Source organism: Macaca fascicularis, chromosome 7 (assembly GCF_037993035.2).
Source record: "Macaca fascicularis isolate 582-1 chromosome 7, T2T-MFA8v1.1".
Classification (NCBI taxonomy): domain Eukaryota; kingdom Metazoa; phylum Chordata; class Mammalia; order Primates; family Cercopithecidae; genus Macaca; species Macaca fascicularis.
This window is the reverse complement of record NC_088381.1, coordinates 163,531,074-163,545,603: the sequence shown is the minus strand read 5'-3', so window position 1 is coordinate 163,545,603 and position 14,530 is coordinate 163,531,074. Positions and strand designations below refer to the sequence as shown.

The following is a 14,530-nucleotide window of genomic DNA, read 5'->3' as shown; positions in this document are numbered from 1 at the left end:
CCTTCCTGCAAGGCTGGTCCTCCAGAGACCAAATTGCATCTCGGCCAATTGCTTTCAGGCCTGGAATCAGGGCAAAGGGAGCTGATGTCCAGATGGACATTCACAGTTACCCGATGGACCACAGGAGCAGCCCTGGCCTGGGGGCCCACACATCTATTTCTCCCTGTCCTCTGCTCTGCCCTGGGTCACAGGAGAGCTGACCCCTGCAGGCTGCATTGTCCCAGCTCCCCTATACTGGCTTCTGGCAGGACCAGAGGTAAGCAGTCCGCTGGGGGTTTCTCTGACAGCCTCTCCACCCCGGGTGGCGTCTCCTGCAGCAGACGTATCTCCTTTGGGGCTCTAGTTCCTGCTGCTCAGCGGCCCCCAGCATGGGTCTAGTAAATCTAACATTGCCTCCCCGCCTTGTCTCTCCAGCCTAGGGGCTGATCTCTGGGCTTCCCTTTGTCTCCTTGCAGCTTCTCAGCTCCTCCTCCTCATTACACCCTCCTGGTTGGTAGCTGGACTCGGAGGGGCTTTGCTCTGCTGATTGGACCTTGACTCACACGGGGTTGCTTTCCTCCCAGGGGCAGTTCTATCGGATGCCCCCATGGTAGGTGAAGTTCAACTTTATTTTGGAGTCAATGTGGTCTAGTGAGAATCTAGGGCTTCAGAATCCAATAGAACAAGGTTTAAATCTCAGTGTTACTGCAAGCGCCTCCATGCCCTGGGCCAGTGACTGCAGTCTGCACATTCTTATCCAGGATCTTGGAAAGTAACAGCTGCTCCTGTGCCCTGGGCACCTATTACCACTCCAGGCACCTATTACCGCTCCGGGCACCTATTACCGACCAGGTGCTCCCACATCTGCCCCAGTCAGCCCCACAGCATTCTCAGAGGTAGATGCCCCTGCTGTGCCTGGGGGCGGGGTGGGGAGGAGGCTCTGCCCAGGCCGCCAGCTAATGGACCACAGAGCTCACCTGAGACCAGCCCCGCTGCTCCCCTCTCTGCTGCTCCTGAAATGGGCTGGGGCTGCCTTTCAGACTGGGATGCAGGAGGCCCAAATGGGGTGGTTTTTGGACAAGGGCCTCACATGGTGTGGGCCTGTCATTATTTCATGAGTGTTAGCACCTTCTCTTCCACGGCTGGCCTTTTCTTTTCGGTCTGCATCACGTTTGCCAGTATCTCCGAGTTAACCACATGCTTCCTTATGACATTTCAGCTTCTTCAAAGCACTCTGAGCTTTCTTTATGACTCAGATTAAGGTGTCCCATTTTGAGAAGATGGCTAAAGCCTGGAGCTCAGATTCTGGAAGCTTCCCGTCCTCTCCCAAAGTGCATCCTTGCTGTCCATTCCTGGGGAGACTGTGTCTCCAGCCGTGCCTACAGGCCTTATCCACCTCTGGGGGACTGGCTGGTCTTCCAGGCCCATGGCTTTTGACCCAGGTTCTGTGTTCTGAGCATGTGCTGAGTTTCAAGCCTGCCTCACCATCTGCCCCAGCTCGGGGCTTTCCATCATGAAAAAAAAAAAAAAATCACTTCTCTTCCGCTGTCGTTTGTGATAACCACATGGACGCTGAAACCCAAACCCAAGGCTGTTTCCTTTCTGTCTCCTCCGTACATCAGCGCCAGCATGACCTAGAAAGGGTCAGCACCCTCCTGGCCAGCCCTCTCACTGACTCAGTGGGGACAGCTCAGAGACACGCCTAGAGCCCCACTCTCCCGCTGCCTGCAGCCACACCCCAGGGATGTCCCCAGACGGGGCTTGGAAACAGAAACTACTTGTTTTTCTTCTTTTTACCCCCGAGCACAGTTATTTTGCAATATTGTTTGGAAAATGCACAGTGCCTTTTTTTTTTTTTAATGCTCTCTCCATTTAACCAGTCCAGAGATGAAAGTTCTCCCCTCCCAGAGAGGCATGTTGGCTCTGCTCACTCCTGCAACCTTTTCTCATTGTCCTTGGCCGTGTGTATCTGCCATCTGTGCAGTGACCCCGGTGTCAGCCTCCCTCTGAGTGCAGAGTGCTTCCCTCCTCCACCCACCCTGGCCTGGCGCTGTCTACCACCTGCCCCTCCAATGCCTGACCCTTGCCAGCTCCAGTGCCCTCAGCAGGCAGTGCCTCCCAGCCACCTTCCTCAAGCCAGGTGACAACCACTCCTTTGAGGTCCCGTGGCCCCTGACCTCCGTCTCAAAGCTCGTGCTGGCCTCACTGTAGCTGCCTTACTGTGCGTCCATCCCTGCCCTCCACCCCTACTGCACTGGACATGGAACCTCACCAAGCCAGAGCCACACTTGGTCTGTCTCCATATCCTCAGCACCTGCACTCAGCAGCCACTTAGTGCACTGATTCATTAGTCTATCAGTCGGTAACCCAGTTCCTATGCTGCTCCAGCCTTGAGCTGGTGAGACAGCTGCTGTCTGGATGCAGGTTCCCGAGGAAGGAAAACCCTCCAGCCAACACCTGTGCGTTTGGTAAAAAGGAACTATTTCCAAGCATGGTGTGTGCTCCAGGCTCTGGGCAATTTTTTATTTTATTTTATTTTATTTTATTTATTTATTTATTTATTTATTTATTTATTTATTTATTTTAGAGACAGAATCTCTCTCTGTCACCCAGGCTAGGATGCAATGGTACCATCATAGCTCAATGCTGCCTGGACCTTCCGGACTCAAGTGATCCTCCCACCTGGCTAATTTTTTTTTTTTTTTTTGGTAGGGACAAGGTCTCACTATGCTGCTTGTGCTGGTCCTGGGCTCAAGTGATCCTCCCATATCAGCCTCCCAAAGTGCTGGGATTACAGGCGTGAGCCACTGTACCTGGATGGGTTTTTAAATTAATTAAATCTAGGTGTTATCTCCATTTTCCAGATGAGAATATGGACATCCAGAGAGGTTAAGTGTCCAGCCAGATGCCACACAGCTAGTGAGTCATGGGGTCTTGACCACCGGGACCAATTCTAGATCCTTCTGGCCTCAGGGCTGGCTCTTTCCCAGACGCGTGCCTGTGGGGTCACTTAGCCAGCTAGCTTTGCTGTCTGCTGGGCTTTCCTCAGTTTCTGGTTGTAGCCTTGGACCACCTGAGGGAGGGGCTGGCTCACAACAGCCTGTAGGCCAAGTGCCCTTGTGGTGTGTTTTTGTCTAGCCAGTGAGCTGAGAATGGGTCTGACATTTTCAAAGGGTTGTAAAAACAAGGAAGACAATGCAACAAAGACTGTATGTGGCCCGAGACAGCTAAACATGTTTTCTACCTGACCCTTTACAGAAAGAGTAGACCTCTGCCAATAGACAGTGTTCCCCAGACCATTCTTCCTTGCGAGGGTTTCAGGGAGTGACCAGCGGCTGTGCAATGGTTGTGGGGGGCTGGCTTACCTCAGCCTGCCTTAGAGGGAGTGGTGACAGAGGCAGCAGTGCTCTAGGCTGGCTGAGGAGCGGTCTGACCGGCAGAGAAAGGGAGGACCAAGAGCAGTCTGATAGTCCCAGGGCAGAAGCTAGTCCCCAGAACCTGGCGTGCAGAGGTCACAGGAACATCGACCCTCTCAACCTACAACCTCAGAGGTCCCTCAGAGACTCTCTGTTCAACTGTCCCTCATACCACATGAGGTGGTAAAGAAGTGCCTCTGAGAGCTTCTTCAGAGTAGTATAGTGTCTGCTGTCTGCTTATTTGATGCTGTGGTCGTAGCATCAAGTCTGGCTCTTAGCATGTGCTTAAGTCCTATGTTTCATTGAACTGAAGCAAAATAGGCAGAATTGGCCAAGAGGAGGCTCAGGTCTCCTGAACTCTGCCTGCAGCCTCGCCCAGCCCACAGTTTGGTTGGTTTGAGGCACCCCCGCCTGCTCAACCCCGCTGGGTCCCTGGGTTTCATCTTCTATACCCTCTGGACACCAACCACTGAGCCTCACAGGCCACGGGCGTTGCCAACAAGAAGGGGTGCTCTAAAGCCTCGCTGCCCATTGATGATTAGAGCCACGCTTCCCCACTGTCCCATCATCTGAGATTCAGCGGGACTCGTCTCTGTCCCTCCCATTCTTTGCTTAATAAAAATAAAAGCTGAGTTTTTGGAAGCCAGTCAAGTCACACACTAGCCGAGAAATTAGAGCCAAAACAAATACATTTAAATGCTTGCACATCCAATATGCTTTTCAAGTAAAGCATTCAAAGGCAGGGAGTGGCTACAGGGAACATATTCAGTTGTTACAAAAAAATCAAAACAGGCCTGAAGGGAAAGCAAATCATTGGGAGAATCACAGGATGGGTTTCCAGAGCACAGCCCGCTAGGTTGCCTGCCTCCCCCAGCCAGCCCGCGTCCTTTGGCCCAGCACGCGTCTGATGGCCTCTTCCATTTTCTCCTTCTCTTTCATGGGTTCTCCCCTGAAGCTTCCTCTGGCCCCATGGAGGGCCTGGGGAGGGTGCCCAGCTTCCCAGTAGATACTTACTAACTGATGAGTGAAGACAATTTTTATTTTTAATCGTGATGATTTTTACTGCAATGTAATAAAAATTGTAATGTAAATTCTAAGTGCTTAATAGAAAAAAATAAGGAAAAAAAAACTTTCAACAGTGGTCCTACCCATCTCAACCAAGTAGCCTTCAAGGTCACTGTGCCTCTCCCCCCATGCCGGGAGAGAGAGGCCTGAGGGTCCCATGGGATGTGCTTAAAAGCCAGGCCTGGAAAGGGCTAAGGCCACTGCAAACAGCCCCGGCTTGATCACACAGACCGTTTAATGGCAAGACGTCCCAGCCTTTTTCTTGAACTCCTGAGCTCAAGCGATCCTCCTGCCTAAGCCTCCCAAAGTTCTAGAATTATAGGCATGAGCCACCATGCCCAGCCCCAGCCTTTTGCTATGACTGTAATTTTTTGTTAATGTTTTGTTTTGCTTTTACTAGTTGTTGAGCTGTGACTACTTAATATAAAATTTTGTCTCTTTTTTGGTATTGCCATTATATCCTACAAATTCCCATTCATGAATTCATTTTAAGCCTCCTTTTTGCTGGCTGCATAATATTCTAAAGTGCAAGTGTACCATAACTTACTTAAGCAATCCCCTATAATTGGGCGCATGAGTTGTTTCTGGTTTTGTTTTGCCATTTTAAATAATGCCGTGTTGAGTTTTTTGATGCGTTAAACTTTATACCCATTCTGGGCTCATTTAACAACATTGGCCTTACTCTCTACAAGGTATTGTGGGAGATTGGAGGATAAATGAGATAAAATCCCTTTAAATAAAATGCAGATACAAAAAACTTTAGTTCAAAGCAGTTACGTGGTTGCTATATACTCAGACGAGAACTGGGATACGGAAGAGTTTTGCCTGGACTTACTGGGATTTCAAGAAAGTCACAGGAGAAAATCTGAGACTTTGCAGCCATAGCCCAGGGGAAGTCAAATGGACAGTCCAGCAAAAGGGGTCTCTGGTGGGTGACCTATGCCAGCAGCAGGTGTTACCTGGGCTGGCATAGCAAGCGGGTTGCATCTCAAGCGTTAAGTTCGTTTTCAGTGGTTGCGAGGAGTACTATGCGGACGTCAGAGGGGAGCGGCTCAGTGGGTAACTTTAGCAGCGCCTGCCCATAGACCCAGGTTGGTGGAGCAGTGGGGATGGCATACACCTAACACGGCCATCCCCAGCCTGAGAGGTTCATCTCAGGGAGAGCTCAGGGCTGGTTTTGGCTTGGCCCATGCCCAGAACTCTGTTCCTTAGGTTGAGGCCTCTTTGAGCCATTCAAATTAAGACGATTATGGGTCCAGACATTTCGAACTGCAGGTTTTGAGGTCCTCTTTTGGAGAGCGTGCAATCTGAATAGACAGACGAGAATTGCCTCTGGGCCCTAAGCTGGGAGAACAGGAAAGCAGGGAACCTGGGAGGCCGAAGACAAAGCAGTTTTGCCAGGCTAGAGCCCTGGACTGCTTCTCCCAGAGGACAGACCTGTTTTCCTTCCCTGCTTAATTCCAGTCCTGACAAATGCACCCACCTCTGGCCGTATTGCCCGACTAGGAGCGCCAGGGGAGGGCTGGTGGTGGGAGTGGGCCTGTCCCAGGTGTCCTGCCGGGGGCCTCTCCACAGCCCCCTACATTCCTGCCTGTTGAACTGATCTGTGGTCCTTTCTTAAGCCCCTGCAGGTGCCATGACTCAGCAGCCCCAGGAGGACTTTGACAGGAGCGTGGAGGATGCCCAGGCATGGATGAAGGCTGTGCAGGATCAGCTGCAGGTCAATGACAACACGCAGGGGCCTCGCGCAGCCCTGGAGGCCAGGCTGTGGGAGACAGAGGTATGCAGAGGCGTGACCTCAGATGGCCCTGTGGTCTTGGCCCCGTCCTGCCCCGCCCTCAGACCTCAGGTTTCCTATCTGTTAAAGGCAAGGGTGGACTAGACCAGTGTTTCTCAAACTCTGATGTGCACACAGATCTCCTGGAGATTTTGTTTAAGTGCAGACTCTGATCCGGTCTGTGGAAGTGAAGCCCAAGACTTTGCTTTTGGCAAGTTCCAGGTGATACCATTATTGCCGGTCCTTGGAACACACTCTGATGATAAGGGACTAGAGCCTGTCCTCTCACCCTGCTGTCCCTGCAAGGGGAACCTGTGCCGCCAGGTGGGTCCCCCAGCCCTTGCTGGGGGGCTTCCCACCCCTTCTCTGCTTCTGCCTGGTTGGGGTCCCTGCCAGATCTGGATTGGCCAAGGTCTTCCCCCAGAGGAGAGGAGAAGGGGCTCTGCCCAGCTAGGAGTGACTTCCTGAGCTTCTCCAGAACCGGAGTCTGGCTTTACCCACCCCACCTGGCACAAGTCCATGTAGCACTAAGTGCTGGTGCCCAGTGCCTGGCCTGGCATCGTGGTGCCCCTCTCTGAGAGTGGGTTGCCCACAGCCTGGGGACAAGAGGGAAGAATACTGAGCTAAGAGTCAGCAGCTGGAGTTATTATCTCCTTGCTGATGCTAGATTGCTGTGTGACCTTGGTCAAGTCCCTGTCCCACTCTGGGCTTCAGTTTTCCCATCTGTAAATGGAGCAGTTGACTTACACACCTCTGGGGTCACATCCATTTAGATACTCCATAATTCTAATTTATCACCCAACAATGGTTGCTCGCAGTTGGGGGGTGCTGCCTTTTCCTACAGCAAACCAGTCACCCAGCCAGGCTGGAAGCAGTGGTGACCCCACAGCTGGTTCCTTGTGTATTTCCTTTGTGTGTGTTGTCTTCTCGATTCTGCACACTGCGCACCGTATTGCATATATCTCGTGCCCTTTCTGGAAGTGGACAGTGGGAATTAAGAATCCTCATCACCTTTCTGAGTCAGTGTTTGATTTCAGTGTCACCACCACATCCAGAGGCAGGGGCCTTTTGTCTGCCTTTTGCAACTGGGAAATGGAGTCTCCTCACACCGTTTCCTGTGCCTGGAGAGCCCTCTCACTCACGTTCAAGCTCTCTGCTGTGCTCCCTTTGCCTTCTGTTTGGGAAGCTCCCTCACAGATCACCCAAGAGTGGAATACCCCCTGCTTTCCGCCATCCCTGTGCCAGGGCTGGGGCTGTGCAGGTGGGGGAGGCCCACCCTGCTCTTGAGGGTTCCCAGCCTAATGGAGACAGATATGCAGTCATGGTGACTGCACAAGCATGTATAAGGCACACCCCTAACGTGGGTCCCGTGATGTTATTTTCTTCCTCTAAAACCTTCCATGGCTCTCACTGTCCACCAAGAAAAAACAAACTTCACCCGGCATCAAAAGTCCCCCACTATCTGCACCACTCTGTTTTCCAGCCTTAGCTCTCCACACTGTCACCCCTCCCAAGCTCACACCTGCCTCAGCTCTCTACACTGTCACATCTCGCAAGCTCACGCCAGCCTTAGCGCCAGCCACTGTCACCCCTCCCAAGCTCACACCGGCCTTAGCTCTCCACACTGTCACCCCTCCCAAGCTCACACCGGCCTTAGCTCCAGCCACTGTTACCCCTCGCAAGCTCACACCGGCCTTAGCTCTCCACACTGTCACCCATCCCAAGCTCACACCGGCCTCAGCTCTCTACACTGTCACATCTCGCAAGCTCACGCCAGCCTTAGCTCCAGCCACTGTCACCCCTCCCAAGCTCACACCAGCCTTAGCTCCAGTGACTGTCACACCTTGCAAACTCACGCCAGCCTTAGGTCCAGCCACTGTCACCCTTCACAAGCTCACACCGGCCTTAGGTCCAGCCACTGTGACACCTCACAAGCTCATGCCCTCCTTCGATTGGCCGAAGACCTCCTAGACTTTCCATTGCCAAGCCTTTGTTCACGTGTTGCCTCTGTTAGGAATGCTCTTTTGTTTGGGTCTGCGTGTACACAAGAAATGAAACCCTCCTGTCCGTGCATCTTTCCTGACCAGTTTCCCCCTTTCTCAGCCCCAGCTCCTGACCTTCCCTGTCTGTGGGCATCACAGCCCTGCCTGTGTGCTCACTGTGTTAAGGTGCTTAGCATTTCAAACTTTCTACCCTTTGCTGGCAGGTCTTTCCCCGCAGCTGGTGGTTCTGGTTTAAGCAAAGTCAAGGGCGGTCCTTATGAAGACACATTGGCAGGCAGGGTGGACGGGCCCTGGAAGCCAGAGGCAGCACTTCTGTGGGCCCCGAGGGGGTGGGAGTCCAGGCAGAGGGCAGTCGTGGCCTGAGCCTTCTGCCACTGTCTCCTCCCACGGGGCTCCGGCATGCTTCATTTATTGTGTGTTTTGCCATTTTCAAAACCAATTTCACAATAAGAAAGAAAACATTTTCCTGTTGCCAGCTGGTAAGAGGGGGCAGCTAGTGCCTCTCGACCTACCCGTGGGACCTGCCCCCAGGTTCTGGGATCTCCCTTGTGCTTCCTCCACCAACTCTGTTAGGCTTGTCTCCAGTGCCTGTTTGCTGCGGTGACGAGGACATGGACTCTGATCCAGTTCTGATCCTTAATAGCCGTGCAGCCGGGGGGATGTCCCATGCCTTCCCGGGACCTCATGTTCCCATCTGTAGAGCAGGAGCGAACCCCCTCAGCCCTCGTGTTCCCAAGGGGTTAAGGGAAACTCCAGAATCCTCATGGGATGGGAGCTTTGTGTAAGGTGTGATTGGAGAACCCATCACTTCTGGGTTGAGAGCTTGGCTACTGGGCCTGCAGGCCTGGGCTCCAAAATCTGCCGTGGCTGTGACACCTCAGGAGGGTTTCCCAGAGCTCTCTGAGCTTCAGCTTGCTTCCGGGGAGAGTGATAGCTGCTGCCTTGCAGGAAGGAGGGAGGATTGAGGAGAATCACTTATAAACACGCTTGTATGCACAGTGCAGGGTATGCTGGCAGAGCTGGCTAAATGGAGGCGATTGTTTCTTGTGGTTTTAGAAGCTGGGATATACAATGTACCAACTGTCCCTGACCATCCCCAGAGCCTCCAGGAGTGGGTCTTAGGAGCTTCCAGCCACACTCCCAGGTCCAGCATAGGTAGTTATTTATTTGTTTATTGAGATGGAGTCTCGCTGTATTGCCCAGGCTGGAGTGCAGTGGCACGATCTCAGGCTCCCTTGTCCTGTATCTGGGTCCTGGCCTGAGCCAGGCAGCTTCCTCACCAGCTTCTGGGCCACCCTCTTGGTCAGGAGCATTCTGGTGTTTCCCAAAGCTTGGTTTCCCAGTGCACTCAACCTTCAATATATCTTACTTCCCTACCTTTGCTCAAATATCCTTCTCCAATTGTCTTTAATTAGAGACCTGCAGGCTTGATGCCAATGCCACCTTCTCCACAAAGCCTTCCTGGATTTCTCCCATCCCTCCTTGAGCTCTCATACAAACTTTGCGGTCTCTTCTGACCCTTTTTGCAGTCATCTACGCTCTTATCTGCAGCCCTCTTTCCTACCAGCTTGTTCATCCAGGACCCTAGCACCCAGCGTAATGCTCAGCTGGGGGTCACCTGGTCTTGGCTGGGTTGAGGGAAAACCCTGATTAACCCCATTCCTCCACTTTCCCGGTCTCCTGATTCTTCTCTCCAAGGTGTTTCCTTACATCTGCTCCCCACCTTCTCCTTGACCTCATTGGCTGCTTCAAATTGGAATAATTTTGTGGCTGCAGTTCAAGTACTTTCTCCCACTTGGCTGCGCAGCCCTTGCCAAGCACTCCTGGACTGTGTCCTTGCTGGTGACGGGCTATAAAAGAACCTCGCACCAGCCAAAGAGTGTAATCATCAGGGCAGTCAGAGTGGAGTCTACTTCTCAACATTTGGCTTTTCCAGCCCAGCCACAGCCTCTGGCCTCCCCTGGCTTCAGGCCTCCAATAAACACCCTACAGGTTGATCTTTCAGGGCAGATGTTTCTTCTCCAAGTCGGGGAAGGCGGCTTGGTGTCTGGCCTGCCTTTGGACCAGCCAGCTCCTCTGCTTTGGTAAAGAAGCATCAAACTCACTCCCTTGAAAAGGCAGCGGGTCTTGGGTCTTTGTGTCCCCCTCTGTCCAGCCTGTGCCTCTTTCATGAGGATAAGAAGGACAAAGGTCCAGGGGCCTGGGGGGACCACACAGTCAGGACACCAGGCTTTGGAGAAGGGGCCATTGTCCACACAGGACATTCCAGACCTGGCTGCTTCTTCTGGGTGTGGCCAAGGGACATGGAATTTCACTTCTTCCCCAGAGTTGTTGGCTCCTGTGATTTTCAGAGCTGGACTCCATCCGAGCTGCAACTGGGAGCAGGTGTGGAGGAGACTTCTCTGGCAGCTACAGAGAATCATTCCTAAGGCTTATGGTTTCCGTGGGTCCCCAGCTCCCCCGTTTGTAAAATCGGACTTATCGTGATGCCCGTCTTGCTAGCTTGGGGAATATGAGTCTCCTTTCACATTTCTGGGAATCAGAAACATCATCTTACTTTTTTTTTTTTTTTTTTTTTTTTTCCTGAGATGGTATGATGCTCTGTCACCCAGGCTGGAGTGCAGTGGTGTGATGGCTGGAGTAAAGTGGCGCGATCTCGGCTCACTGCAGCCTCCGCCTCCCGGGTTCAAGCAATTCTCCTTCCTCAGCCTCCTGAGTAGCTGGGATTACAGGTGCACGCTGTCGTGCCCAGGCTAATTTTTGTATTTTTAGTACAGATGGGGTTTCACCGTGTTGGCCAGGATGGTCTCGAACTCCTGACCTTGTGATCTGCCCGCCTCAGCCTCCCAAAGTGTTGGGATTACAGGTGTGAGCCACCGTGCCTGGCCCTTTTTTTCTTATTTTTATTTTTTTAGTGACAGGGTCTTGCTCTGCTGCCCAGGCTGGAGTGCAGTGGTGTGATCATGGCTCACTGCAGCTTCAACCTCCTGGGCTCAAGCAATCTTCCTGACTCAGCCTCTTGAGTAAAAAGGACTATAGGCATATGCCACTATGCCTGGCTAGTTCTGTTTTGTTTTGTTTTGTTTTCATAAAAAAAATGCTTTTGGAGAGGTGGGATCTCACTATGTTGCCCAGGGTGATTGCAAACTCCTGGCCTCAGCAATCCTCCTGCCTTGGTCTCCCAAAGTGCTGGGATTACAGGCATGAGTCACCACGTCCGGCCTACTATTATTTTTAATCAAATTAAATCTCTCTCTGAATGGCAACAAATTCATCCTCAGCCATGCTGTGGAACCCTGCCCCTGGGTGGTGTGAAACGTCCTGGGTGGATAATCATATTCAGTCTAGAACATTCCGCACTGACCCTTGGGTCTTCGGGCCACACTGGCCACTATGGTACTTTTGTTTGCCCCATCGTTGCTTGCTGCTGAGAGGGACTAGGGGTCCCTGTCTGGGTATTGCTGTGGCCATCACCCCCTGGGCTCCTGCCACATCCTGCTGCTTGGCCAAACAAACCCTGTTTCCTCTCTTGGGGCGTCTCCCCATTCTTCACTCTCCCTGAGCACCCCCCATGCACATGCACACAGAGAGCCTTTGGAAGGAGCTTGTTTGCCTCACTGTTTGGTAATACACGTAGGAGGGGAAGACCCCTCTATACTGTTATCATCGTCATCATCATCATCATCATCAACGATTATTGTATGGAGTAAAAAAAAAGGATGGGGACCGTTACCCATTTGCACACATTGGGGAAGGGTCTACATAACTGTTCAACAGTTTACAAAGTACACTAACTTATACCCATGTTTAATTCATAGTGTTTTTATTTTATTTTTATTATTTTTAATATTATTTTTTGAAGCAGGACCTCACTCGGGCACCCAGGCTGGAGTGTAGTGGCTTGATCATGGCTCACTGCAGCCTCGACCTCCCAAGCTCAAGCAATCCTCCCACATCAGCTTCCCAAGTAGCTGGGACTACAGGCGTGTGCCACTACATCTGCCTAACTTTTAATTTTTTTTTTTTTGGTAGAAACGTGGTCTCACTGTGTTGTCCAGGCTGGTCTCAAACTCCTAAGCTCAAGCAATTCTCCCGCCTCAGCCTCCCAGAGTGCTGGGATTATAGGCATGCAGCACTGTACCTGGCTAATAGTGTTTTTAAAGTTAATATTATATAACCCTGGGAGATGGACAAGCAGAGATTGTTATCGTTGTCTCAGGATGAAAAAGGGAAACTCAGAGTAGTCTAGTGACCTGCCGGGGGTCACACAGCTGTCAGTGGGGCCGCATTCCACATGGCAGGAGCTCCTCCCTCACCCCAGCCGTGGGGAAGGGTCAGAGACAAGCAGGCTACTGGGAAGCCAGTGTGAGGACACTGACCGCCAGCCCCCGGGGAGACAGGCTGGGAGTCTGAGCTTGAGCTTTAGGCCATGCCTGCTGTTAGTAAAGACAGATCCGAAGATAAGGATAATAATAATAATAGTGAGCAGGTAGTGACTGGGATGCAGTGTGGACTGGGCAGTGTGCTCATGGCTCTCCCTACATTACCTAATGCTTATCTTCCCTCATTCTTAGGCCTAGAGAATGTCACTCCTGTGACAAAGGTCACATCAGTAGTGAGGAGTGGCCCTGGGTTTGGAATCCAGTCATATTTGCCTACAGAGACCAAGCCTTGGCTGCCACTGAATAATAACAGTGGAATAGTAACTGGAATAGTAACATCAATGACAACAGCTAGCATTGCTTGGAGATTTACTCTTTGCTGGACATCATGTGTTGGTCTTGGTCCTCCAAGAAGCTGACACCAAGATGAGATAAAATGTGCATGGCATTTATTAGGGGGATCACCCCTGGGAGAATATGGGGAGGAAGGGAACCAGGAGAGGCTGGTCAGAGGGATGGAGATGTGACCCCAAGGCCAGGAGAGCAGGGAGGAAGGAGCAGGGTCAGGAGGGGCCATCTCAGACTGCTGTGGGTTCTAAGGCAGTTAGCAGGAACATGGGCTGTCTGTGAGTTACAGTCACTCACTCAGCATCTCCCAGGAATGGAGCTGCTTCAGTGTCCCGGCTGCTCTTGGTCTCTGGTGGGAGCAGCCTCAGGAGCAAGTCTCTGGTGCAAACTGCAAAAGACAGAGATGATTCGGGAGCCTCAGCTGGACCCCGGGTTGGGCCAGCTCCCTGCTGTCCCCTGAGAGGTAGATTCTCACGCTGTACACTGAGACATGTACCTCACATGCATTTTCTCATCATTTAATCCTGAAAAAAATCTGAGAGATAGATGTGATTAATACTTTCTTTTTACAAATGAGAAAACCAAGTCCAAGGAGAGAACAAAACTTGTCTGAGTTCACACTCTAGAAATGGGCTGAGTGGGGAAGGAGGAAGCCATTCGTCGGACAGCACCCAGCATGCTAATCGCGTTTGCTCCCGCCTCTTACCCTCAGAGCTATTAGCAGGTTGCCCAAGACCCCACAAGAAGGGGTGCAGGGGCTGTGATGTGAATCCCAGATCCTCTGGCCTTCGAGTCCTGGCTCTTTGCACCCTGCCACTGTCTTCCCAACGCTGTGCCTGTGTGCCTTTTGCTCAACCCTGGAAACTGGCTTGTGTGTCCACAACAGAAAATATGCCAACTGGAGCCCGAGGGGCGTGTGAAGGTGGACCTGGTGCTACGGATGGCCGAAGCCCTCTTGGCATGCTGCCCTGGGGACCAGAAGCCCGAGATCCTGACCCAGCTGAAGGACATCAAGGCCCAGTGGGAGGAGACGGTCACCTACATGACTCACTGTCACAGGTAGGGCATCCGGGGCCTTTGTCCACAGCCGCCATTGACCCTCCTTGCCCACCGCAACACTAGCTTGGGCCCTCTGCCCAAGAGACATTTCTCTAGTCCTGGGATTCCAGGAGACAGGATATTCTGTTGGGATTAGGGCCAGCCCTGCCTGCCTCTTTCTAATTATAATCAGGTCGAATGATGATAACAGACACTGGGAACCCAGCATATTTTGCCAACAATTCCCAAGAGACTTACCGTGTGTGCATCCTCCAGAGCATGGCACGGTGGCTCTGGAGAAAGAAGGCCTGGGGCGCTGCTAGCACTGTAGCCAGACTCCCTGCCTGTACCAGGAAGCTGGGTGGTGGTCGGCGGGGACAGGGGGTGGTGGGGAGCAGACACTCGGACAGACCTGGCATTGACTCTTGTCCTGCTGGTTACTTCCTGTGTGGCTTTGGGAAAGTGACCTGACCTCTCTGAACCTCAAGCACCTCCTCTGGACAATGGGAATAATCAAGTGCT

General features: G+C 52.2%; 1 protein-coding gene across 7 annotated transcripts in view; it reads left to right on the top strand.

Moving 5' to 3' along the window:
- Positions 1–14,530, top strand: part of SYNE3 (spectrin repeat containing nuclear envelope family member 3) — a 106,473-nt gene that overhangs the window by 32,501 nt on the left and 59,442 nt on the right. For 6 of the 7 annotated variants that reach the window (XR_010588619.2, XM_045396930.2, XM_045396931.2 and 3 more), the window contains exons 2-3: positions 6,083–6,240; positions 13,857–14,029. Coding sequence is in view for 6 of the 7 variants with exons in the window: in XM_065549329.1 (XP_065405401.1) it covers positions 6,083–6,240; positions 13,857–14,029 (331 nt within the window). In the remaining variant the exon portion in view is untranslated. Of the gene's footprint in view, positions 1–455; positions 590–6,082; positions 6,241–13,856; positions 14,030–14,530 lie in introns of all 7 variants that reach the window. The other variant, XM_065549330.1, reaches the window with a different exon arrangement.